This window comes from Copidosoma floridanum, unplaced genomic scaffold (assembly GCF_036245765.1).
Source record: "Copidosoma floridanum isolate Cflo_tuat_1 unplaced genomic scaffold, Cflo_Japanese_pri ptg000033l, whole genome shotgun sequence".
NCBI classification, from domain to species: Eukaryota; Metazoa; Arthropoda; class Insecta; order Hymenoptera; family Encyrtidae; genus Copidosoma; species Copidosoma floridanum.
In genome coordinates, this window is record NW_028321910.1 from 498,920 (window position 1) to 526,203 (window position 27,284).

At 32.7% G+C, this 27,284-nt stretch overlaps 1 protein-coding gene across 2 annotated transcripts in view; it reads left to right on the top strand.

Annotated features, from left to right (window-relative positions):
* Nucleotides 1-27,284, top strand: part of LOC106637018 (brefeldin A-inhibited guanine nucleotide-exchange protein 3) — a 275,219-nt gene that overhangs the window by 195,210 nt on the left and 52,725 nt on the right. For both annotated transcript variants that reach the window (XM_089597548.1, XM_014349636.3), the window contains one exon: nucleotides 17,787-18,022. In XM_089597548.1, the coding sequence (XP_089453674.1) occupies nucleotides 17,787-18,022 (236 nt within the window). The remainder of the gene's footprint in view (nucleotides 1-17,786; nucleotides 18,023-27,284) is intronic.

Sequence of the window (27,284 nt, forward strand, 5' to 3'; positions counted from 1 at the left end):
TATACTTGCACGCGTGTTCACGTGGGGTATTAATGAGAATTGATTTATGGAGATTTAATCTAGAAGACACAGAATGACGGTTTTGTTTCGTGCATGATGTTATATTTATTTCTCGATGACATCGCTGAGTAGGTGAGCTTTGCATTTGCACTTTGATCACAAATGGAGACATTGTAAAAGAATAAAATACAATAAAAATTAATTATTGTGTTTGAACAGTACAAAAACAATTTTTTTTAATTTTTTAAAATTTTGAAAAATTACAAAAAATTGTGTAGACAATCATTTATTTATTTTAAATGTAATAAATTAATGTTAAGTAAATAAATGTTTATTATTACATAACATGAAAGCTGCTCTGCTAATATATACTAGTTTTGAAATTTTTGAAATATGTACCTAAAAAATAAATTTCATTATATAAGTTATCTATTTATTTAATACATAATCAAACCAAATGAATGAATACACAGTAAATAAAAATTTACATTAAAAACAAGCAACAAACTGTACGACAAAATAAAGTAATTGAACTATTCACTGCGGGCACGTTCATAGCAAAGTGGGTCAGAGCCTCGGCCATTGTGCACAAGATAGGGGGTTATCTCTTTGGTAACTTTTTTTTTTTCTTCTTCTTTAGAATTAATTAAAAGAAAAAGAAATAAAATTTATAAAATTCAAAATGTGTGGTGTTTTAATGTCATGTGGTGTAGAGAAAACGGAAAGTACGTCGTGGAAGGTGAGGTAAAGGGGAGATCAAGCAAAATCCACTTCCGTCACACTTTTTTTTAAGGTCAAAATCTGATTTCTGAAGATATAGTCGATTTTGTGACCACTGTCAATAAGAGTAGGTGTTAAATTTGTGAATTTGCTGTAGCGATTAGTGAAAAAATTAAGTTGTTAACCACAGTATTTTCTTATCGCAAAAAATTTGGCATACTTTATTTACATAATTCCAGAATTCCAGAGGTTTTGATCAAGCCGATAAAAATCGCCCAAGCATAAATGATATAAAAATTTTGCTTTGTTGTTCAAAATACATGAAGTGATTCTCGTGTGCGTGCTAATCACACGGTAAAAAAGGCTAGTGGTCTGTGGATGCATGGGTACCCAAGTATAAAGTTAAACTTGTCTGACAGACGATGAATATATGAGTAAAGATATACCTTTTACAAAACGATATATTAAATAACTCGATACGTTTTATTGAAGATGATGCAATATATTATCCTTGGAAATAGGATACACGGTAACAACGTGTTGTTTTTATAAATATTTTAGGATTTAAAAAATAAGAAATTATTACGAATAATGTATTGAAAATATATTTCTAACATCGCGTTTGTACCTGTTACATACACTTCCATGCTCATTCTTAGTCACGTACATAGTTCCCACAATATATATTTTGAAAAAGGGCTAAAAATTAATGAAAAACTTTTTTTTAATATATGTTTTATCAATCATATAAAATAGATGGTTAATATATTGTGAGTAAAATTTATTGCACACATAATAATAATAAATGCATGATAAATAATTTTAAAAAAATCTGGTGTGGATCTCGGGACTTCTGGCAGAAGTCAACCTTCCAACTCACATGTTATTAAACTCAGTATAATAAATCTGAGAAAATTAGAGTATACCTACTTTTAATAGATCTTTAAGAATCCCCTATTAAAATAGTGAAAATTTTAATACTACGTATTCGAGCACGCACGTACATAAAACACATATTTATACTTTAATATACTACTTATGTTATAATTTGCATATTTTAAGTACTTCCATGTTTGCTACGATACATGTAATACATGTATGAATTGTTGGTCATGTAATGCAGAATGAAACAAAAGTTTTAACTATAGGTACTGCACCAGAAAAGGTACTTTTGTCCCATTACAATTGACAAACATTCCTTTTATTTAAAATAAATATTCGTGCATTTGATATGACATCATATGTGTACAATAAATTCTTGTTAAAATCTTTGTATCCAACAAATTAAAATTTTTTTAGAATTTTTGCTACTATAGAAGTAAGATAATCCACTATATCTTATTGAGATTAGGAAAAACAATAGACATATAGTTATTTTCCATTTTAAAATTGTAATTTTTAATTTCATTCGTTTGCTATAATAAATTGTAATTTAATATTAAAATTTACCCGTGCTTAACTAATTTCTACTGATCTCAAAATTAATAAAAATAATGTAGGTTTTGATCCCCTGACAATTTTTCTTATAGAACATTATAGAGAACAGAAAATAAATCAATTTATGGGTACGATATAAAGGTTATAAGTTTACCTTTGAGTTATGACTTATTATTTTCAGAATTATTACGATTATTTGTATGAATCTGTGTAACATATTTTTGCACCTCAATAATTATTTTCTATACGTGGAATTACTTTTGGCCTATCTGGCTTTCTTTTCGAGATACGACTATTTTTCTAATTTAGAGAGGTTATGTTAAAACAAAAATTTTTCGAAGATTTTGTCAACATCTGTATTAATTTTTCAAACATGCCATACTAAATAAATATTTTTTTTGACTTGTTCTTTTCAAGATACAGTCGAAAAATAAAAAAAAATTGAGTTTATGTTTGTTTAAAGTCTAACTCCTCTCTATTTGTGTAAATCTCCTATATAAAAAACCCATAGAAATTGTTATTGTTAGCTAATTTTGCTTCCCTTCGAGATACAGCATTTTTTCTTGTTTTCAACAGTTAAGTTGTCGTATTATACATATTTAATATTTTACGTACGTTTGTTTACATACATATAAACATACAAAAAGGTAAATGGGAAAAAGAACGATTTTCACTATGTTTTTTCGAAGACTTCATAGAGATCAAGTGACGTTTTGTGTCAGACACCAGTTACCTGATAAAACCTTAGTTGTAACAGAGACCCAGTTTAGTCCGTATTACAGCAACGTTACGATTTCCACTATGCAGTAGTAGATTTACGTACTCTACACATAGGAGTAGTTGCGGTGGCGCAACGATATAGAGTTGCAGTTCCACCGGTCTCCGATGTTAAGCAGCAGTTGGCGCGGTTAGTACTTAGATGGATGACCGTTCTAAATACCTGTTTTTCTTACGTGTTGATTGTTTATACATACATATTTATGTATACATGTATATTACATGCATGTAGGCAGATGCTCTGAGAGAAGCTATTTCACATGTATAAATAGAGTAACTGCGGTGCACTATTGTGCGCATGTGGGTGGAAAGGTGAGAGAGGAAATGAGACAGACACATGACCCCCTGCCTAGCGCATGGTGGTGCTGCTCCTATGGGTACAGGGGATACGCGCCACCATAGCTCTAATGGCGCCTCTCTCCTACCTAGTACAGCTGCTTTCCCAATCTAGGCGAGCAGCTGCTCGAGAGTGTCAAGGGACAGCTCTCCTAACCTTCCTAAGGAGATGAAAATACCTTAGCTATTTTTTCCCAACTCAGTTAGTCTTTTGCAGCTTAAAACTTTCCTTTGAAAGTGCGAAAACACACATTTAACCTGTACAAAGTTCTTCCGGCCCTGAATATATATATAGGAAAACAAGCGGAATTTTGGTAAGGTTAAGTGTGCGTTTTCACACTTTCAAAGGAAAGTTTTAAGCTGCAAAAGACTAATTGAGTTGGGAAAAAACAGCTAAGGTATTGTCATCTCCTCAAAAATGTGTTATTGAAAGGCTTTTATCGTATTACAATCATTGAACGTGTAAAAAAATAACAGAATGGCACCTATAAGGCCTGTGTCATTTTTCCCCGAAGTGACTATACATCGACGCCTCGCATGAAGACCAGCACAGTTTAGATTTTCCCATTTAAAATAAGATTGAAAAATATGAACTGTGCTGGTTTTCACCCGAGGCGTCGATATACCGTGAGAGTCATGTGACCTTTTGGAATCCCAATATATAGATACTTATGTGAACGGCAGTGTTCGCTCGCTCGTTTCACGGATTAACTCCTCATATAAGGCGCGCCTAAAGAAAATTCACTTCAATAAAATTAACCGTACCATTTTTTACACATTTAATTTAAAAAAAAAAAAAAGTAAACCTCAACGGACCATGTAACTTAATGGAAGAATCACGTAAACGTTGTATTTATAAGAAAATGATTTGTAGAAATCTTCCAATTCTTTTGTATGTTCAAGTACTATTAGATAAACATATTTAATTCATGAATGCATCCAACACTTGGTTTATCATAAAATAAGAAAGGGAGGGTTGAAAATTCATGAAAGCGTATACATAGATTTATCCATGCAAACCAAACAACTGCCCGCGACGCTGCATATTTGTGTCCATCATATTTCACTGTACTTTTTGTTTGCTGACTATGATAAACGTCATTAACTCGAAAAATAACCTTAATCACGAATGAAAAATTGTTTAAAGAATAAGATTCAATGGAAGTCGATTAATGTATTTATAGAACATCCTAGAAATTTACCATGAATAATAAAAAGGTAAAAAAATGTAAAGCTGCATGAAAAAATAAATAAGTGGAAGAAACAATTATTTGTTCATTTATTTATTTATATTCCAATTAAAAAATAATTAAAGATAGAATAAACATTAATTTTCATACAAGAAAGCTGCTTTCAAGAAACAATTTTATTTTAAAGTTTTACAAAATATTATTTAATTATAAAAATAATTAAATAATGTATATAATAAATAATACATTCGAAAACAAATCAATTTGTAAATAGTAAATGAGTTCTTCAGCTACTATTAAGTTTTAACACCACGAAAAAAATAAAAGGCATCCTTCCTTTAGGGATAGAAGAATTTAAGAAGTCGTGATTCTAAGCCCTGTGAAAAATATTTTTTTTTTCTTTTTTTAAAGAATGAAATTAATTGATGAAAATTAAAAATTTATTTGTGTTACTTTTCTATCAGTCCTGGGATCGGAAGTAAGATTAAAAATATGCTTTTGTCATATATTTTTCAAGAGAGAAAATTCTGAAATTGTTGGTTTACTCCCATGTATAACCTACCTGTAGAAGTATAACTTCGAAAACAAAGTGCAGTAGAGTAACCTCATATAACATAATACATTAGTAGACGTTTATATGGTGTTCAGTTTGAGTGTGCCTAATCGTTACAACAACACGAAAAGGTCACTTTGTACAACTTTGTTTTGACCGCGTGAGTGATACGCATACGTGAATCATATCATATATTTCATGTTAACAAGCAGAATGTTAGTACTATCTTGCAACAATAGTGGCATTTTGCTAAGTACGTTTAGTCAAGTGTAAGGAATATTTTTTTTTAGTATCACGTTTTATGTACCAGAGTATATACAACGTCCACGTTGCAAATAGATGCTACGGAAGCACAGGTAGTCCTTACACAGACACAGGAAATACATATAATTGCGTATTCAAACAACACTTCAAGATTTTTTTTCATCCTCACTTGCCATTATTATTACATTGTATTTTACATAGTGCATTTTTTAACTAAATTTGCTTTTTTTATGAAATTGTTTATTTTTGAAATCATTCTCAAAAGTAACAAATCAATATTTGTTATCAATATAGATACGGAAATTTATTGGTGAGAGATTGTGGAAAATTTTTATGCGTGCTAAAACTATTAATCACATGTTTGCGTACCTACTAAAGCCATTTATTAATTTCTTCAGCATACATTAGAGTCATTGTAAGTATAATCCTCTTAAAATTTACCTTGTAACAAAAATAAAAGCACAGGTAAGTTTCAAGTATTCAAGTAGTATTATTTAAAAATATGTTAAAGCCCTCATACAATAGCAATAAGTTGTAATTGAAATAAATCATCAGCTTTACAAAGTGTGGAATGAAAATTTAAGTTTCATTTTATTTTTGGTTTGGTGTAACATAATTTTTGTACGACACGCGTAGTATTACAATGTTAAGGACTTGCACTCCTGCGTAATTAAACTGAGTTATATCATTTTGAGCCATTTTTCGAAGTTCAATAACTCGCGTTCTATACAATGTTTGGAGCTGAAATTTGAACACAAGACAGATATAGCCCTTGTACTACACATAAAATCTCAGCTTAATCTTTTTCTTAAATCTCAGTAGTTAACTCTTCGCGAATCGCAGCAAAAACTGAAAAAAATCCTCTCGAAAAATGGCCATAAAAAAGTTGTTAGCCAACGTAGGTACATTTTTCAATTCATCTATATTCAATTTCGGTTCATCTATATTTACTCTATAAGTACCTAAAATGGATGGTATTTCAAGTACTTGTAGAGTAAATACAGAAGAAGCAAAATACGTTTGAAAAATACATCTACGTAGGCTAACAACTTTTTTATGGCCATTTTTCGAGAGGATTTTTTTTCAGTTTTTGCTGCGATTCGCGAAAAGTTAACAACTGAGATTTAATAAAAAGATTAAGCTGAGATTTTTTGTGTTGGACAAGGGCTATATCTGTCTTGTGTTGAAATTTCAGCTCTAAATATTGTATAGAATGCGAGTTATTAAATTTCGAAAAATGACTGAAAATGGTAGTTTTTTGCGATTTGCGAAAAAACAGCTTAACCGATTTGAACCCAACGCAGCTCATTTTGTTTGTATTAAAATTGCTTATATTTTTTACCGGACTTTTTTTTATGTACGATACTTCGGTTTTCTTCTACACATGAAAAACATGTTTTGGCCACTATTTAAATTTTTTTGGGCTCTTGCTGACATTTGTACTTGTAAAATTCTATTTCAATTTGTTATAATACATTAATTCTACTACCCTTTTTTTTCAAGCTAATCAGAATTTTCGGGATATCGTTATGATTTTTAGCTGATTCTACCATACTATTACTTATCTGGGGAACGACCCGAAGACAAAATACTCTTTGGCCAGCGGTGTACCTTCCTCCATCACGATCTTCGTACGCAGAGACTGTGAGAGTAAGAGTCAAGCTACCCACAGCAAGCTCTCCATCATCAAGAATAATAATAATGAGTAATGGCTAGAAGTACCGCCACTAGCCCTTTTCAGGAAAATCATAAGTATTTACGTTCCGTACTTAACTATCAATCTCATCCGTTCTTTTTTTAGAGCTATCAATTATTAAACTACCATGCCAAAAAGTACAATGTTACTACCATTTCCGACAACGATTCTTCCATTAAAATACTATATAAAGCTGGCCACTATGAAACCAAGTCATTCATTCACTGGCAGAGATCACGAGCGGAGTGGTTCGTCGCAAGGCTGGGAACCCCGGTGACCGACGACCCTATATTACCCTCTCGACTTTAAGCATTCAACCAGAAATCACCGATCCTCCCCGAGGTCTGCGATGGGCTAACCAAACAGCTATGAAGGAAAAATAAACTTAAGCAAATGGGACAGTCTTTAACAGGCAATCATCATAAGCTCATCACCCTACCTTAGATCACCAAAATAACCAAGCCTGCAACAAAAAGGTGCTTTTGACACCAACGTCTCTGGCGTAACATCAGAAGATGTTGGGAAAAGGCTCTACAACTTGCTTTAATGCTTCAGACGTTGTATTTTCCTTCCGATCAGTCTGGTGCTACAACAACAAACCAGAAAAGATCACTCTAAGATATAGAAGCAGTCACGTTTGCTGGAAATTTGAGTCAAGAAAAAGTTTACTTAAAAAGATCTACGGTCCCTTTTAGGACCATCGGACGTCGAATTATCTTGCCAATAAATGTATTGGAATAAAGTTGACAAAACACAGTCTTTAGGACTCACAAAAATCTTAATCATGCCAAAAATCGCAAGAGGGTGGATTGCAAGGGAAACTAGAAATGCATCTAATTTGTACAATTTTAGGCGTCAAGAATCTAACGCAGAAGGTTTATCAAGACTGAAGCAGCAGCATTAAAATCGACAAATAAAGAATTTATTAAGTGAGAAATCAGATTTTTATTATAACCCTCACAGTAATATCTTAAGTTTTTCAGATTTTTAAATAAGTAAAATATGTATTTGTATTTTTGTGGCGATAAAAAATATAGAGATAGTGCTCTAAAACTATGTTGCTCTGGTAATAAAGGTGTGGGATAAGAGAAAAAAATTTTTAAATATATTTTTGTCGTTAGTTTTTAATATTAACAGCTTTAAAAAATAGCCTTTTTCGTAGATTATATAGGAGAAACTGCAAATCAACGGTCCTTTCGGGCCAACGATTATTCTATGGCATAAAGAACGCACGGTACTTTTCAGCAATTATATGTCTTTCACTCTTTACAGCTTATTATTTAACCAAATAAATTGTATCGATTTCGAATAAATATGTTTTGAATAAAAAGATTTTTATTTAAAGAAGTGTCAAAAATAGATGTTAAAATTTTAACTGAAAACATTTTACATTACGTGTCAACGCACTGCGGTGTTCTATTTAGTGAGTCTCGGGTGAAGCCGAGACGTGGGGGCCGCTAGTTTTTCTATAAGATTGCAAAAAAAAATATATATCTTAGTTTAAGAGTAATCGTTATCACTAAAAAAATTATCTTGTTTATCAGAGATACGCTTGTGTAGAAAATAATTCATAAAGTTTTTTGTCCCTATAAGGCTAGGAAATTTATTGTAAAATAATTTGTACTCGTAGTTCGAAACCATGTCAAACTAAACGATTTTTTTGTTTTTCATACAACAATCTTAGGACTTGTGATGTACGATTCTATTATTTTAAACAAACTACTGTGTCGAACGTTTTACAGTACTTTTTTTTTTAAGTTAATGATACGAATTAAATGGCTTTCTTTTTAACGTAATTTTTCAGTATAGTATTCCGTAATAACATGCATTTGAACACCTAAATGTGTCATTTATTCGACTAGTTTTTATCATCACAACTCTTTACCAAGTAATGAAGCTCAAATCATTTAAATTAGAGTTCTTAAATAATAGCGTGATTTCTACACTCAATTTATTACATACGAAATCGTTCGTTATCCGAATGATATCGAAGCAAATAGATCACGTGATCTTCAACTTACTAGGCAAAGTTAGGTACTGGAGAAACCGAACAAACATCCTTGTTCAGGAACGTAACATGCTGTTTGCTAAAAAAAGTGTTAACTCATAAAGAACTTGTAACCAACATTACACGCTGTTAGCACTGGCACATCGTAGTCCCTGTTAGAGAGGGTATGAAGGAGAGTGTGGCTGAAGAAATCATTTTTGCAACTGCATGATAATAGAAGTGGTAGTAAGAGAAACACACTAACACAGATTTACATACGTACATATACACGTCACTGCTTATAGCTTGAAGCAGACAATAATTTTTTAAAGGAAGTCCTGAAAATAATAGAGCCAATCCATAACTTTTGGACTTTTTAGCTACGCCTAATGTTATACGTTTTTATTACCGTGGGAACCCAACATCATTAAAATAATTACAATAGCACGCTGTTGGCACTGATTTATTCAGAATACAACCATCTACACAATACTGAAAAAATTTAATTTACAGCGAGGGACGAAAGAGAGAGAGAGAGTGTGTGTGTGTGAGTGTAGAGAGAAAGAGCAAGCAGGGCAGACTGGCACAGTAGAGAGTAGAGAGAGGGAATATAGTAGTATGTAGGATAAAGGACGGAGTGTGAGTGTGTGCATAGTAGCGTGGATCTAGGACGAGTAGAAGCAGAGATGAGTAGAGAGATTGCTAACGCCAATGCTACGGCGTGAGACAACTTTTTTCCACTGATCGGGGCGACCCGCCGCGGCCAGCCGTCGAACCAAGGCGCACATTTTTCGAGAGTGCGAGACTCGTATCGAAGAGCGTGCGCCTACAAGAAGAGAAGTGGATTCGCGTGGAAATGAGCGTATAGGCGCACATTTTGGCGACACGTAGAAGGGGTATACCGAATGTGTGCCTACGAGGAGAGGAGTGGAAATGTTGACTATAGCTATATATCTGAGCGCACAGCCAAAGCAAGCGACGACATGAGTTTTTCTCTTTTGACTGCAACCGAGTATATGCTATATATATTTAACTGACCCTTGCTCTCTCGCTCTTGCTTGAATGTTATCTATCAATCTTACATTCGATTAAATCGTGAAACTAAATGCTCATAATTATATGCACAGAATTTGATATCAAAACATTTTTTTTTCCGTACGTTAATACTTAATTTGAAATCTAGTATTATTTTGAAAAAATGTTCAGCTAATTTTTTTAAGGATGACAGTTCAGCTATAATCACTGGTTAATTATTTTTCCTCATCACAATTGTTATGAACTGTAGGACAAGCCCCGGAGGTTATCGATGAACATATGTGACTTTAAGATCTCCTACCCTCAAAGTCTCGATAGCTAAGGTAGTAAGGGCTTATGCCACTACTGTTCTCGTTTTGCTATCTGGGGATCGATTCCAACTGTCGGCAAATTTTTTTTTTTAACGTGATTGATCATTCTAGTTTATTTTCTTTTTATTTATGTTTTATTTATGTTTTATAAATAATATTAACAAACCCTTTTTTCCCTATACATCGAAATACATTTTTTTAATACTAATTATATTAAATAATTTCATAAGCTGATACTTATCGTTAGCATGGCCATTTCGAAATTTTATATAAATTCTTATAAATTATCGAAAATTATGTTCAAGGTTAAACTTTTACTTTTTTGAAATTCATAATGTAAGTGACAAGTGGTTGTAACTACCAGGTAAAAATTTTAAGTAACGTAACAGTTAACTTGAATCATAAGATCTGTTTTTCATTACTGTTCAGATTTTTGTTGCATAATTTTCAAAGGTATTAAGTTTTGATATTTACATACGCTAATTAAAAGTTTGGTCTAGAACCAACATTATGTAATTGACATTGAAATTACATATTTAATCAACACAATAAGTATAGCTGCTATACCTAAAATTTTTTTACAACAAAAGACGGAAAATAAATGTTTAGGGAGTTTTATGTAAGTTTTCTTGTGCCTTCGAAGATTATGATTATTGTATAGATAGATAAAAATATCAATTAGAACAGCTTAATCATTTCTTAGAAAAAAAAAAATTAAAATTAATGAAAATTATGTATAAGGATTTTTTGTCTCTTACTTTGGATGTTAATAATTTCTTGGAGTTTTAAATGTAAGAATTATACTCATATCCTAAGAAATTATTTTATTATTATGAAATTCCGAAATGGCCATGCTAACGATAAGTATCAGCTTATGAAATTATTTAATATAATTAGTATTAAAAAAATGTATTTCGATGTATAGGGAAAAAAGGGTTTGTTAATATTATTTATAAAACATAAATAAAACATAAATAAAAAGAAAATAAACTAGAATGATCAATCACGTTAAAAAAAAAAATTTGCCGACAGTTGGAATCGATCCCCAGATAGCAAAACGAGAACAGTAGTGGCATAAGCCCTTACTACCTTAGCTATCGAGACTTTGAGGGTAGGAGATCTTAAAGTCACATATGTTCATCGATAACCTCCGGGGCTTGTCCTACAGTTCATAACAATTGTGATGAGGAAAAATAATTAACCAGTGATTATAGCTGAACTGTCATCCTTAAAAAAATTAGCTGAACATTTTTTCAAAATAATACTAGATTTCAAATTAAGTATTAACGTACGGAAAAAAAAATGTTTTGATATCAAATTCTGTGCATATAATTATGAGCATTTAGTTTCACGATTTAATCGAATGTAAGATTGATAGATAACATTCAAGCAAGAGCGAGAGAGCAAGGGTCAGTTAAATATATATAGCATATACTCGGTTGCAGTCAAAAGAGAAAAACTCATGTCGTCGCTTGCTTTGGCTGTGCGCTCAGATATATAGCTATAGTCAACATTTCCACTCCTCTCCTCGTAGGCACACATTCGGTATACCCCTTCTACGTGTCGCCAAAATGTGCGCCTATACGCTCATTTCCACGCGAATCCACTTCTCTTCTTGTAGGCGCACGCTCTTCGATACGAGTCTCGCACTCTCGAAAAATGTGCACCTTGGTTCGACGGCTGGCCGCGGCAGGTCGCCCCGATCAGTGGAAAAAAGTTGTCTCACGCCGTAGCATTGGCGTTAGCAATCTCTCTACTCATCTCTGGTAGAAGCCCCTCCTAGTTCAGGATGAGCCATCAGACGTAGTGAACGTGAGCTTGTGGCTGGCGTGGTGCGCGACAGAGCCACTGCAGCGCAGTTCAGGAGACGATGTGAAGCGTTGTGTTGTGTATTCTATAAGGAGATACTGTGTATTAGTGTTAAATGGCTGAATAAAAAGAATAGTTAAAGGTATTTGTTTATGTTAGTTTAATAGTTCTCCTCGTAGAATGGGAAAACTCCCGCGCCAATCCTCCTTCTTTTAGAGAAGAAACCCAAACGACAAAGGTGACGTACGTAAAAGAGATTTGGCAACGCTGCGTCGGCACCTCTTTATGTTTTCAGGTGAAGAAGCAGTATTACGATGTTTCCATGGAAGTGAGAAACTTTGAACATCAGAGCGATAGGAGGACCTTTCGAGCTTCCAAGTTATAAAAATTTTTGAGAGAGAACAAGTTACACTTGCCTAGACATAAAGAGCTATCTGGATGCAGTCTCGTCTCACCCCATTATTTCATTAGAGACGGTACGTTTCTGCTCATAGAAAATGTCATGAAACACTTTCCAGGGAATCTTCTGTCAAGGGGGCAGATAATATTTAACAATCGCCTTTTTAGGGCTTGAGCTGTTGAGAACGCGTTTAGATATTCACTCCAAGGATAAAGTTCATCCTTCTCGCCAACATCCATGGTGACAAAAACGTGTTATTTGACGGTTCTCCTGTATACCAAACGAAGTGTTATATCTTGGTTTTATCGGATAACTCAAAAAACAGGAGTCACATTGAAAACATTTTAGCACAACTAACATAAGAGTAAAAATTTATTTATATAATTTAAGTCTAATGATGCAATTTTGTTGGTAATAAGCTTATATTTATGATTGAATAAGAATACGGAAGTGTGCTTCCCTCGTCTGTTCTGCACGCATCACATCTGTGTAGCAGACAAGCGTGCGTAGAAGTGCCAAAGATTTGCATTTCTATCCAATATTCAATAACAAAAATGGTTAGACATACATGGTGTATATTGTCCTGAAAAAATACTAATCAAAACAGCAATTTTAAGTTTTATTATTTTCCAACAGCAAATAATAAATTTTCCATCACAAGTTAACTTAAAGAAACAAGTGGATTATTTATGATAGAAAAATTAAGTGAGTACATAACCAATAATTGTATTTATTTTTTTTCAAGAGTAATTATATTCTTATTCATAGCAAATTTCCAGTGGAATGGACTCCAAAATCGAAACAAGTTATTTGCAGCGAAAATTTTATTGGCGATGAAAAATGCGACGAAGAACTTAGTCCAAGTTATTTACCATCAATAGTTACTGGTAGGCAAGATACAGTACCCAAATGTGTCATACAAATATAATTAAAAAGTAAAATGTATATTCTTAATTTATAATGCTGAATCGTAGCAAACAAACTATATTTCATGTATGCACTGTTTTACGCACAATTGCTTGTAGAAACCAGTTTTTTAACGAAATACGAATTCTATTAACTATATTTATTCTAAAAATAAAATTAGAAGGTTTGGCTGAAACTACAGAATTGTTTGATAAATATCAAGCCAAGGAGAGCTCAAATTTTGTTGCACAAATGGATAAAAGCTGTCAAGTAGAAATTTTCGCCGACAAATTCGAAAATAATGTAAATACTTTTGTGTGTCATTGCTTCATATTTGAAAGCAGTGACAATAATACGGGACTTCAGGCAAATTTTCAGCCACGATACAAAGTAAGTATTCTGAATCACAAGATACATAAAAGTGTATCATGTGGTATGGAAGTCATAACTACCGTTGACAAATCAACTTTCGCTGATACTGATGATTTGAAGACAAAGTATGTTCGAGGTTTGGAAAGTATTAAATCTAACGAAAAGTTGTTAGCGGGAATGTCGTTAGACAACTTTAACTTTTTACTGTGTACAAAAACTTGAGACTAAGAATGTTGATACCAAAAAGTTTAAAACAAGTAAGAAGAATAGACTTCATTTTTTTGATGAAAATTAAAACTGGGATAACTTATTCAGCAATTCGTGTATTATTTTCGATTTACAAAATAACTGTTTTTGCTATTTTCTTATCAGTTTTGCTGCACGTAGCTCGCAGTACCTTAAATTCAATTTTTTAGCCTGACAAGGATTCCACTCAAGGAACGATGCCCGAATGTTTTCATTCACAATTTAGCAACACGAGAGTCATTATTGACTGGACTGAACTCTGGATACATGTTCCAGGAAGTGTCAATTATCATGTTTGTACGTACTCACTCTACAAGAAAGGTTTTACAGCAAAACTGAGGCTTTATCTCATTTAAATCTAAAGCAGCTGGTGGTCAAAAAAGTGATGGCCAGACAACGATCGAATTCGGCTTACTACATTTACTGGAGGGGAATGATACTATTCTTGTAAAAAAAAAATTTCCAGATATTCAAACAGTTATGGATCAAAGTAGCAACAAAGTAGTGTTAGTCATGCCCCTCTTTCTTGTAAGTAATCGAAATTTGCGAGAGGAATCATAACTTGCAGAGTTGCTAAAATACGAATACATGAGGAAAAAATAATGCAGAGACTCCGAACTTATCGTGTCTTGGATGAAATTCCAAAAAATTTTATTCTATCACATTGACAAGATTATGCATTATATGCTGTGTCATAGTGAATCTGCAACCACTTAATATAAAGGACGATAGACAACATGTGGATAATTAAACAACACATTTTGTATATTTGTAAATACATATTTGTAACTTAAATCAGGAATAATACATTTTTAAAACAGTGTGTGTGAAGATCGACTTCGCATGCACCTATAGAGATCGCAAGGAACGCCATTCGCGCACTGCTTTAAGTCGTACGCGAAGAAATCGGCACCAGTGCGTGAGGAAATTTCATAACCTAGCAATAACAAATAGCAGTGACTCGCAATAGCGCATCAATTATTTAGCATAACCCTACGCCTCTGCTTACCAGATTTATTCTTGTGTTGCGTTATATTAGCTCGTGCGCATCATTAGTGCTTTATAAGTGTGTGTTAACAATATTAATTTTTAACATGAGCTCGGACAGTGAATCAAATGATACTGATTATGGAGATGAGTTACCGCCTGATATTGTTGAAGCGGTTAAAGAAGTGGCTATGAATTCGTTGCCTGAAAAATCAAAACGGCAGTATACTGCAGCTCACAATGCGTTCAAGAAATGGCGCTCAGAAAAGAAGACAACATCGTTCCTTGGAGAAGTATTTATAGCGTATTTTAAAGAGCTCTCTGAAAAACGTGCTCCACCAACTTTATGGACACAATATTCGATGATTAAAACGTGTATCAAAAATTTTGATCACATCGATCTGGGCTATTATCACACGCTGATTGCTTTTATAAAGAAAAAAAACGCGAAATACAAGAAAAAAAAGCCAAGATTTTCGAGCCTGATGTAATCCGTAAATTTAATAATGAAGCTCCAAATGAAGTGTATTTATGTAAAAAAGTAAATTATTGAATGTGGATTTTTTTTCCTACTTGTGATTACGCTTTTTAAGCGATACGATCATAACAATTTTATTCTCTGGTTATTCTTATTTTTGGTATAAGTGGTGCATGTCGACGAAGTGAGCTAGCAAATCTAACTTTAAACGATGTTAAAGACACCTCAGACAGCTTTATCGTAAACATCAAAGAGACGAAGAACGACATTGATCGGTCATTCACTATTGCCGGAGATTATTATAAAATCTGCAAAATGTACACAATCTTAAGGCCTAAAGATGTGTCACACAATCGTTTTTTTTTGTTCTACGATAAAGAAAAATGCAAACGTCAGCCAGTAGGAGTGAATTCAATTGGTAAAGTTCCGAAAATTGTAGCCACATGGTTGAAGTTACCAGATCCTGAACTATATACAGGCCATAGTTTGAAAAGGACTTCGGCAACGTTGCTTGCAGACGGCGGAGTTAATGAAAACGATCTAATGAGGCACGGAGGTTGGAAATCGGTGACAGAAGCTAGAAGCTACGTCGAAAAGTCGTTTTACAACCAAAAAGAAATAAGTAAAAAAATTACAGATGTAATCAACTTAACAACACCGCTCGTCAATTCCCATGCAGTTGAAAATCAAATTCCTTCTACGTCTAATATAAGATTTGATAACGCAACTGTAGATATAAATAATGTCGAAGCCGAGTCAAAGGACAATTCACAATATCAAAGGGTGGACTATGTTTCGACCACCACGCAAAACGCTACATTTGGATCGCCATTGAAAAAAAGAAAAAGAATTAATGAACAGGAAAATTGTGAAACAAATGAAATCTCAAACAAAAATAAGAAAATTAAATTGAATTTTATAAATTTTAATGTTACGATAAACATCTATAACGACAATAAAAAAATGAACAAAAGCACGATAAAAACATTTTGTTTAGATTAAGTTGATCTTCTCACACACTGTTTCAAAAAATAGTATACGTAACTCGTGCGCGAATCGCGTTTCTCACGCACTCGTCACATAATGTACTATTTTAACGTGCATAAACATTTCAATATCCAATTGATTATTCATCACAAAACATTTACCCACATTTTGGTTTTACCGCAATGGCAACAAAGTTATAACTAATTACATTTTTTTAAATTTTTCGTTACTAATATTATTTCTGCTGAAAACTCGTTTTATTGAAAACTAATTTTATTTATCTGTACAGTATTAACTGTGTTTGGTGGATGCTTCAGCGCCTACAAATAATAATTAAAATAAAATTGTTAACCTGCCCAAACAATTTTTTTTTCAAAACCGTCATTTTGATGGACAGTAACAAAACAACTACCAAAAAAAACTGGTGAGTAAACAAACAAGTGGCAAATTGTCAAACGACATACATACATCAACACTGGACTCTGTGTAAAGTAAACATCACATACAGTCGGTACAGCGAGATAGATGGTTTATTGGAAAAGATCCTTCCATTAAACTTAACAATAGCTGGGATGCGCTTGAGACACTCCCTGCGCCCTGTAAATAGTAGTTAGTAGGATGGGTGACTAAGTTGTCTGAGGGGAACTTTGTTAGGAACTTGCACTAAAGATCCGTATACTCGGGAAAAAAGTAGGGTAATTGGGGAAAAAAGGACACGAATGGTAGAGATAAGGGATATAGGATACATAAAAACCCTGCGAGGGTATACGTGAAATCTCAATACTATACTATACTGGTATCATATAAATGTGTCAACCTTTCATTAAATTGATTAATCAATGTAACGCTTTGATGTATGCTTATGCCAATAATGGTAATTTATGTATTATTTGTTGTAAGATTTACATACAGGACAGTTAGAAGTATGATAAAAATTTCTCAGTTTGATTCTGTTAATGTGAGTCCTTAAAAATATAATAAAACGAGTATTGTACAAAAGGATGCTGCACCAAAACAAACAAAACCTTATTGGTCCTTTCTAATTTTGATTTTACAACTTTGCAAGTCTGTTAGATTATTCAAATGAATGCAATTAATCACAACTATACAAAAGCTTCAGAAGCTCTAGAAAAATATTTAATTTAACTTATTATCACTTAATTGACTTTTTTCTTGTTATGAAAAGGAAAAATTTTATAAAATTCGACCATTACAAGATTATACATTAACTATTTGCAAGTAACAAATTTATTTTTAATAAGCTCAAAGAAACAATTACTGTTGCTTGTCAATAGGTATTTCTTATGGAGGAACAAAGACTTGAAGAATTAAGTGAACCTCCCGACGAAAAATCATACATCTTTCTACTTTATCCACCATCGGTCACCTCCAGTCTTAATAGTCTTAATCCTGAGCTGTATATTGTACGTGTGCAAATGAGGGCTTTGGTGGTCAGTTTACTTGTTCATCAGATGCTATTGCAGTGCATTGCTAATGTACTATTGCAAAATTGTGAGACTTCTTTACCGAGGTGAGTTTGCTATCTTAACCGAAAAATGTTTGGAAAAACAATAATTCTTAGTAAGTATAGTGTAAGACGATCTTAAAATATTTTATTTAGTACTATATGTTAGTTAATTTCACGTTTTTGATTCTTTCTCCGTCTATCTGTCTAACTGCTTACTTGTAAAGGATGAATCAGACGATTAGCATTTGGAACAGGCTATATTTGGATCATGCTGAACATTTTAATTTGAAAATTTAAGTCATAACATACTTTCACAGCAGAGAAGAATAATAATAAATATTAAAGTTAAAATTTTATTCATAAACCAAATATAATACGATAAATTATGTACAATAAAAATATACATCTTTGCAAAGGCTTATTGGTTAGCATGCTAGCCTCCTAGCCAGAGGAATACCAGCCTTACTGATAAGTCCAGCCGAGCTCTCAGGACTAAATATTTTTTTCTCTTTCTTGTAGATACAATCCTCCCCACGTTTGTAATCCCGACAGCAAATAACGAAAACACAGCCTCTATATTTCACGCTTCTTTGCATCCTCCACGCTGGATACACGCAAAAACTGCTATTGCCACCCAATCTCTACTGCTTAACTAACTCAATGTTTCAACCTCCATCGCACAGATTCACGTCCTTACGCTTGCATCTCTCTCGACACACGCCCGGCAACACACCATCTGACTCTCGGCATTCGGCACCCGTCTCTCAACTCATGAGCGGCATAAAACTTTTATCACCAAAATGTTAGTAACTCTGCCATACGATCATTTGCATTTATTTATGGAGCCAATAAAGGTAAGTCTCAACTAAAAATAAAAACTAGGGCTAGCTCAAAAGATCGTAATCCCTGAATTATTTTGGCAAAACAATATTTACTGTGCTCAGACACACTGTCAGACTATTGCTTGGTATGGACGTAAAGTTAACCAGAGTGAATTTGCACTCGTGCTATTCCAGTGACACCAATTTTTCGGGAATAATGATAAAGTTTTGTTATAATTGTTAATTTTTTGTTTTATGTTAACAAATTTTTATGAACCTAAAAATTGTATGTTGTTTGTGTGTTTATAGTTGACAAAATATTTTGGTCTGATAAGGCTGGCAAAACCTAAGCCAGCGAAACGCTGCCTTATTAGAATGTAATTGTATCTACTTATTAGTCTTCAAATGATCGTTTATTAACATATTTGATATTTTTAGTAAGAATCTTAAAAATTTAATTGATGAATGTTAACGTTAAAGTTATTAGAGAAGAGCATACTTGTGTTATACACCTAGGAATTGTAAGTATAAAATGTAAATGATTTGTGATCAATTCTCGCAGTGTTTACTTCTGACCGTAAGGTGTCCTAACCACAGGGTGATATTGTTGTAATATAAATAAATGAGTACAGTCTCGTCCTTTATAAGCTATACACACATCGTTGAGTCATACACAAGTACTGCTTATTGTATGGTGAGAGCACAGTCATCAATGTACTTTCAATACAGTCAGTCACACACGTATTTCAGCAGAGAATAGTCACTGAGTCTCACTGAGCAGTTGGTTCGCTAGGTTTGTCTCAAGGCTATAACAGCAGACCAAGCGAATTATTATGACAGCAACAATAACAGAAATAGTTGAAAGTTAGTTTGCCATTTAAAGAGAAAAAAAGCCACAATAATAGAAAACAGATATATATTTTGATAACTATACACATAAGTTGAGAGTAGAGTTAAAGAATGTCCGTTTTGTAGAAGGTTTAGACAGAAATATACTCAGTACATTGCAAATATTTAAAGCTAGTAAAGTTGTAGTAATGGAAAGTTGGGTAAAAATATATTTTAAGTCAAAGAACGAATTAATGACTATACATTAACTAGAAAACGCCTTGTAAATAGAGATGTCAAGAAATGTGTCGACTGTACTGAGAAAAATAAAAAATAATATAAATAATATAATACCAATAAACAAATATATATAATACACATAAATAGGTAATTTTGCCGTAACTGTCTCAGATTCAGTTTAAAATTTTTGGATTTTCGAATTGAACCTTATAAATATTTTATGGCTGATTATTGCATGTCTGTACATAAAAAACAATTTTCTACAATAAATTTGCTACAAACTATTAGTGTCAAAACTTATACAGCTGTTATGATTTAAGATGAGGGTTGGAACTGACATATTTGTAAAAAAAATACTCATAATTCATTTTTTAACTGTAAAAGTCTCAAAAAAAATTTGTATGGATACAATTTAACATGTTGATACTAATAAAATAACTTTTGAATGGTTTATTAGATCATTTAAAATTGAAATTTAATATTTCAAAGTTTCAAATTATAATATAAAGACTGTTACTACATACGAAGTTTTAAATTTTCACTATCACAAAAACAAAATTTTTTTTTTACAATAGCTTATAAAAAAAATTGTTTTCTACCATTAATTCGAGTAATAGTTAACATTTAATATTATTATAATTAGTGTTTTAAAATTTAAACACATTATTTTTCATCAACTATTAATTTTTTCCTATACTAAATTATAGTTACTTGAGTTAAAAGTACAGTTTGCTAAGATATTTGGTAAAAAACACTTATTCACTCAATAAATATAGTCAGCTCTGATTTCAGTGGCTTTTGGTACTCTGCTACTTCACCTCAAATTCAATGCATTCAAATCACTGGCTATTTTATTTAAATTTTCCAATGTATCATCATCCTAATTTTTTGGTTCTTCTTTGAACACTGTTACCAAGCCACATACAAAAAAAGTCTCAAAACTATGTAAAGAATAAATATTCAATGATGAGAAGTTGAATTTCTAATGACTCAAAATCTAAAAATATATATAAATTTAATCACAATTGATTATCGATTTCAGGGGGTTGGAACTGACATTTCGAGCTTTAAAGCACTCGAATTGTCCGCGAACGAGACACACTGACTTTTCCACTTATACAGTATCTGTCATGGTCAAATATTATAAGAAAGAACAGTTTAGGTACCTGTTCAAGTAAATCTAGTGGGTGCTTCAGGGGAGGGTCGGAACTGACCAAAGTATTTGTACACACGAAAAACGAGAAATGATTCACTTGACAGTCCCGACGATTTCAATTTTTAGCGGCGTTGGCCAGTGAAATTTTTTAGTGCCAGTATGTAATTCGAAAAATTAGCATGAGGGGACGTTGCAGAACTAAATGAAGCGTTTTTTAAAGCTACTTCTATGCTAATCCTAATGTTCATGTAAATCAAGGGACAAAAATAATGCATTATACGTTCTTACTTATTTGCTAAAAGCATGGGTAATTTCAGTATATATATATAATCTATGATACCTAAAGTTCATAATATAGGTGCAAGAATTCCGGAATAAATCTTTATTTTAGTATGAGAGTGTCTTTTGTTTGAAAAGAGTTTTGTTGAGTTTTGGACAGGGGTCGGAACTGACAATTTGAGGTGATTTTTGCAATTTTCTTTGTAACAGGGACAACAATTCGGTTACATCTATAAGTAATCGAGAATTGATAACATTTAACATGTCTTGGCACTGCAAGCATAATCAATTTTAGCTTCAAAACATCGTACGAGCTCTAGACACGATTTGAGCTAGGTACGGTGAAATCACCCATGTATATATATAATCTTTTAATATTTTAATAAATTAGTCGAAAATAAAATAATTTACGGTATGCTAGATTAACCATAAAGTATTGAAATGAACTGAGCAAATTATATTTAAAGAAAATTGTTTTGCGCCAAGAAGTATTGTTGGGATGGCAATGAACGCGAGTCAAAATTAGCGGGTTAACAAGTTACCACGCTGCTTAAAACTATGTACAAATGTATTAACAGAAAATTAAATATAAATGCTAACTGTGAAAGAAGTGATCTCAACAGCGGTCGTTAGCTGACTGACTGTTGCGCAGAACAATTGAATTTTATGTCTCAAGCATTTTCTCATCTTCAGTTGCTTATAAGAAAAAAATTTTGTTAAACGGTGTATTTACCTTTTATTATTTAAATACATAACAGTATGTCATAGCAATTATTCTTACTACAATATAAAGTAAAGTCGCTGAAACGGTTGTAATCGCTAACCGCAAAAACTACTGAACCGATTTTGCTGAAATTTTGCATACTGATTCTTGATGATTCCGAGATGGTTTTCGCACAGTTTTTTTCTTGAAAAAGTTCGTAACAATAGCGAGAAATAAGCTTAAAGTTTTGCTAAAATAAGGTAACTTTGTGCTTTAGTTTAGTAAGATCCGCTAGGCAGCGTCAAGGTAAAATTCAAGCCACCCGCAATAAAAGATAGTGAAGAGTGGTTATGAGATACCCCATTGAGTTGACGATTATCGTAGCCGATAATCGGCACTACACCAAGAATATAGTAGTGCGTCATGCAGCTGGGCATTCCGGCTACTGATGGCACTCTTTTTTCATGGGCAAACAAAATAAATCGGGTTTATCCCGGGATCACCAAAGTAACCGAGTGTCACGAAAAAATAGGCGTTCGAAAAGTCAACATCTCTGGTAGAATACCAGAAGACGTGTCTAGCCAAAGCACAACCTGCTCTAGCACTTCAGAGCTTTGTGGCCGTTCATTCATCCGACCTGGTGCCGTCAGAAAATTTTCCACTTCAAATGCCAGCCAAGGAAGACAGCCCTGAAAAATACGGGCAGCCACAACGGCCTCCTTCTTAGTGGTCTTACCAACGGCATACCTACAAAGAAGGTATTCTCTAGGCCCACTTTCCTGACTAAAGATGTGCAGTTGGCTGTCCGGAAAACGACCTGAAGACGAGATATTCTTTGGTCAGCAGCGTACCTTCCTCCTGTACAGTCTCCGTACACAGAGACTCAAAAGATAAGAATCGAGCTACCCACAGCTGGCTCTTCATCATCAAAAATAATAATAATAATAATAAGAAGTAGCTGAAAGTTTTACCACTGGCCCTTTTCAGGGCCATTATAAGTATTTACGTTTCCTACTTAACCATCAATCTCATCGGTTCTTTTAAGAGCCACCTAAGTTTAAATTACCCTGCCAACAAATAGATTTTTACTACGGTTTCAGGAAACTATTCGTCAACTAAAAGATTATGTAAAGCCGGCCACTAATCAACCAAATCAGTCATTAACTGGCAGTTGTCACGAGCAGAGTTGTTCGTCGCAAGGCTGGGAACCCCGGTGACCGACGACCCTATATTACCCTCTCGACTTTAAGCATTCAACCAGGAATCACGGATCCTTGGCAAGGTCTGCGCTGGGAGAACCTAACGGCTATGAAGAAAAAATAAAAAAAAAACAAATGAAAAAATTATAAAGGAAATGAAAACAACAAACCAGGGGGTATTAATGGGTCATGGGACCCACGGTAAGAATGAAGTTTCTTAAACATGAGATGGGTATAGACACAATTTCTCAGGTAACAAGGGGGTCGCCAGACCCACAGGAAGAACGAAGCTCTGTAAACGTTAGTACTGCATTCATGTTGTTTACTAAAACAAAAACTTGAAAAACGAATAAAAAAAAATAAAAAAAATATTTTACTACTCACGATGGTTGAACTTCTTGAGAACGTCGTGCATAAATACAGTACTCACGAAGTTCAACCATCGTGAGTACTAAACTACTTGTTGTTTTTTTTTTTTTTCATTCGTTTTTCAAGTTTTTGTTTTAGTAAACAACATGAATGCAGTACTAACGTTTACAGAGCTTCGTTCTTCCTGTGGGTCTGGCGACCCCCTTGTTACCTAAGAAATTGTGTCTATAACATCTCATGTTTAAAGAACTTCGTTCTTACCGTGGGTCCCATGACCCATTTATCCCCCCTGGTTTGTTTTTTTTTTTTTTTATTTTTTTTTCTTTATTTCTTGTTGTTTCACATTTTACAGCTTCTTACTTGACCAAATAAACTGTATGCATTCCAAACAAAAATGTTTTTAATAAGAAGATCTTTGTTCTAAGAAGTGTCAGAAATAGAAGTAAAATTTTTAACTGAAAAAGTTTCACATTACATGTCAATACACTACGGTGTTCCATTCAGTGAGTTTTGGGCAAAGCCGAGACAAGGGGGCTACTAGTGGGTCTATACATTGAAATAATAGAGTGAAAATAACTAGCGGTTAAAAAAAGATAAACATAAGCTTAATACAGGCGAAAGTATTTGTTTTTGATTTTGTCCGTAGAGAAATAGTTGAGTTAAAAAAAGCGTTAGTATTATAAGAGAAAGAATGTTGATGTAAATGTAGCGCAATAAATACAACTTTTCAACTGAATCGGAAATAAACAATTTGAAAACTGAAGAAAAAAGATAAAAGACATTTTGAAGTTGTAGATGCGTAAATAAGCTGTGGATCACGAGACCCATAGAAGAAGCAAAGTTTCATTGAGGTTGTTTGTAAACAAACTCGTTCTTTAAATTACATAATTTCTTGGTAATTGTTTATCAACATTATTTTACTTGAAAAGTAAAAAATTTATTAATACTCATTCGTCATTACATCCTGTCATTGACACCAAAAACTCATTTTGGCTTTCAACAGTAGTTACTATGAGCTTGTGGTACAAAAAATATGAAATATAAATCAATGATTCGACTTTATCTAAATAACAAGCAAAGACAGAATCAATGATTTTTTTATATTTAGAAGTCGATTGCAATGGTTTTTTATTATATTTACATCAAGTTTTTATTTCAAAAATTAAAACAATGGTACAGCAGCTTCAGAAAATAGGTCAACATTAAAATCTCTGCTCACCACTATAGGTATCTCATTATAATCTTTCTCAAGTATTGCAGAATTTTCGTCTGTACATATTAAGAGTTGTTCGTGAATAGATTTAATTGTTTTGCTAACAAAAATATCAGGTGATATATAAATAGCTACTGTAATTATCTCTTTATCTCTTTGCACAAGGCGTTTATATTGACAAATTTCTCCTATTCAACTCTCACCAACATTAGCACTTGTTACATTTGGAATGTAAAAACTTTTTAACTGTTAAAATTTTTGTGCAGTTTGGTAATGCGTCACTTGGTTACACATATTTTCTTGATGTTTTATCTTAAAAATTTGTATTTAACCCGTTTGGTTTTAGAGTTTTTTGACTCTTATTTTACTTTTAAGTACTCGTGCTCGTTTACTGACATTACTCAATTTATAATAATTTTTTTTTTATGTTTTATGTGAATCACGTATTACCATCTACTAATGATTAAGAAATGATAATATTTGTTTATCCTAAGGAAAAAATTTTGTTACATAGTCTAAGATTTGAATACGGGACCTTACAGGAATTATCATACTCTTTACTATATATATATTACTCCTTGTCGAGAGATTATGTGGTGATGGGGGGGTTGAACAGGAATAAAGGGGGCAAGAAAATGTGTGATGCTTTCCTCTACTTTCGTCTAACGAGGGCCCTACAAAAGGAGGCTTGGGCGTTTGGTGTCGTATTTATTGAGGGGCCCCTGTGGGGTACTTGTCATACAAATGATTTTTTGTACAATTTGTTTACAATCAAATTGATTATACAGATGTGCCAACAAAATAGCAATAATACGTGGAAAAGTCCTTGTGGAAATCGATATTAAAAAATGTATTAGTTTTCCCGAGAAACCATGTGTAAGGTTGTTGGCCCTGCCAGTATAAAACTGACAACACCACACTTTGTCTATTCTGCTGTTATATACCTACACTTATGCTGGACTGGAATTTGTCGATTAAGCCAATGATTTTTTAGATAAAAATAATGTTATGAACGCACATAATGTGTTAAATGATGTTTTAGTTTTACAAAAACTTATTCATAAGATTTGTGTTGACACATCTAAAATTGTGAAAAATACAAAAAGTATTGAACTTATATTAAATACAAAAGCTAGATTACAAAAAATCAAAGAAAATAAGAACTTAATGACAGGTTGTTGCACACTGTTACAACTTTTATGGCATATGGACACTCACAGTACCTGAACAAAACAATTCTCACGTTCGACGTTTTCCTTGCTGTTTCCTCAAAATTTAACGTGTTGATCGTATCCTTTTTTTTAAATAACAGATTCTTTGTAATCTTAACTACATGTACCAAATTAATGTGTGGGCCCACAGCTTTTTACTGCGGTATGGTAGTCAATTTAGTTTCAGGTTTTGTAAGGTTACGTGTTAAAATGACGAATTTTTACAAGCGATTTTCTCGAAAACAAATGTGGTAACCTACCTTTTTTTTCATAAAAAAAAATCTAGCATAATTAATTTACATAACCTCTAAATTTCGGAGCTAGCCAGCATTTTATTTAAAATCGCCCAAAGCTCTTAAAAACTGTTGGGCTAAGCATTGTTGGCTCTTATTTACCTACAATTATGACAAAAAATATTTTGTAAATTCTTGTTGTGATGGAATGTAAGAATATTTTTATAAAAGACAATTTAAGATCTTAGATAAAAACTAACTAAATGAGAAATTGTTATTTATCACCCACAATTTTTATAGTACTTACTTTAAATACATGCCTTTACCCAATTCAATTGACTACAAGGAGATGAAAAAAAATTTCATTTTTTTAAACAAATTTCTTAGTTTGTCATTAAACTACTCTTGCTATTTTTTTATTTGTTAATTTACTTGTTTTAATGCATTAAGCATTGTTTTCTAAAGTTTAAGAATGATTACTTTTACTTTCCAGTTTCATGATATTTCAATGACGCACTTGAAATTCCAGCAAAAAAAGAAAGCCCTTCTCAAGAATAGATTTTCATCTAACCTTATTATAAAAAATAAATTTTTAGTACTAAAAATTGTTTTTTTCCAAACATTTATTAATTTATTTATGCTTTAAGATTTTTTTTTCTAGTTGTCTAGTTGTATGACATAATTTTACATTTTTTTAGATGATAATTTCTTTGGCAGTATTCTTGATCGGACTCTCTTTGATATTATTCTACGATAAGACATTTTTTTAATACTACTTGGAGGTAAGACATTTTTTACATTTGCGGTTAAGATAGGACGTTTTCAAAGTTCATTTCTAAAATGATTTTCTTACTTAACTGGTGCATTATTACTATCATTATTAAAAGAAAAGTTGTGCGAGAATTAAATATTTACGTTTGAGAATGGTATTTAATAACTTACGAATTTTCTAGTTACGGTAGTAATTGAAACGAAATAAGTTTCTATTATAACTTTTAAAGAATTATTTACTTAAAACAAACATCCTAAATACTTACATTATTTGAGTTATTACGTTACAGAATGCATTGTGC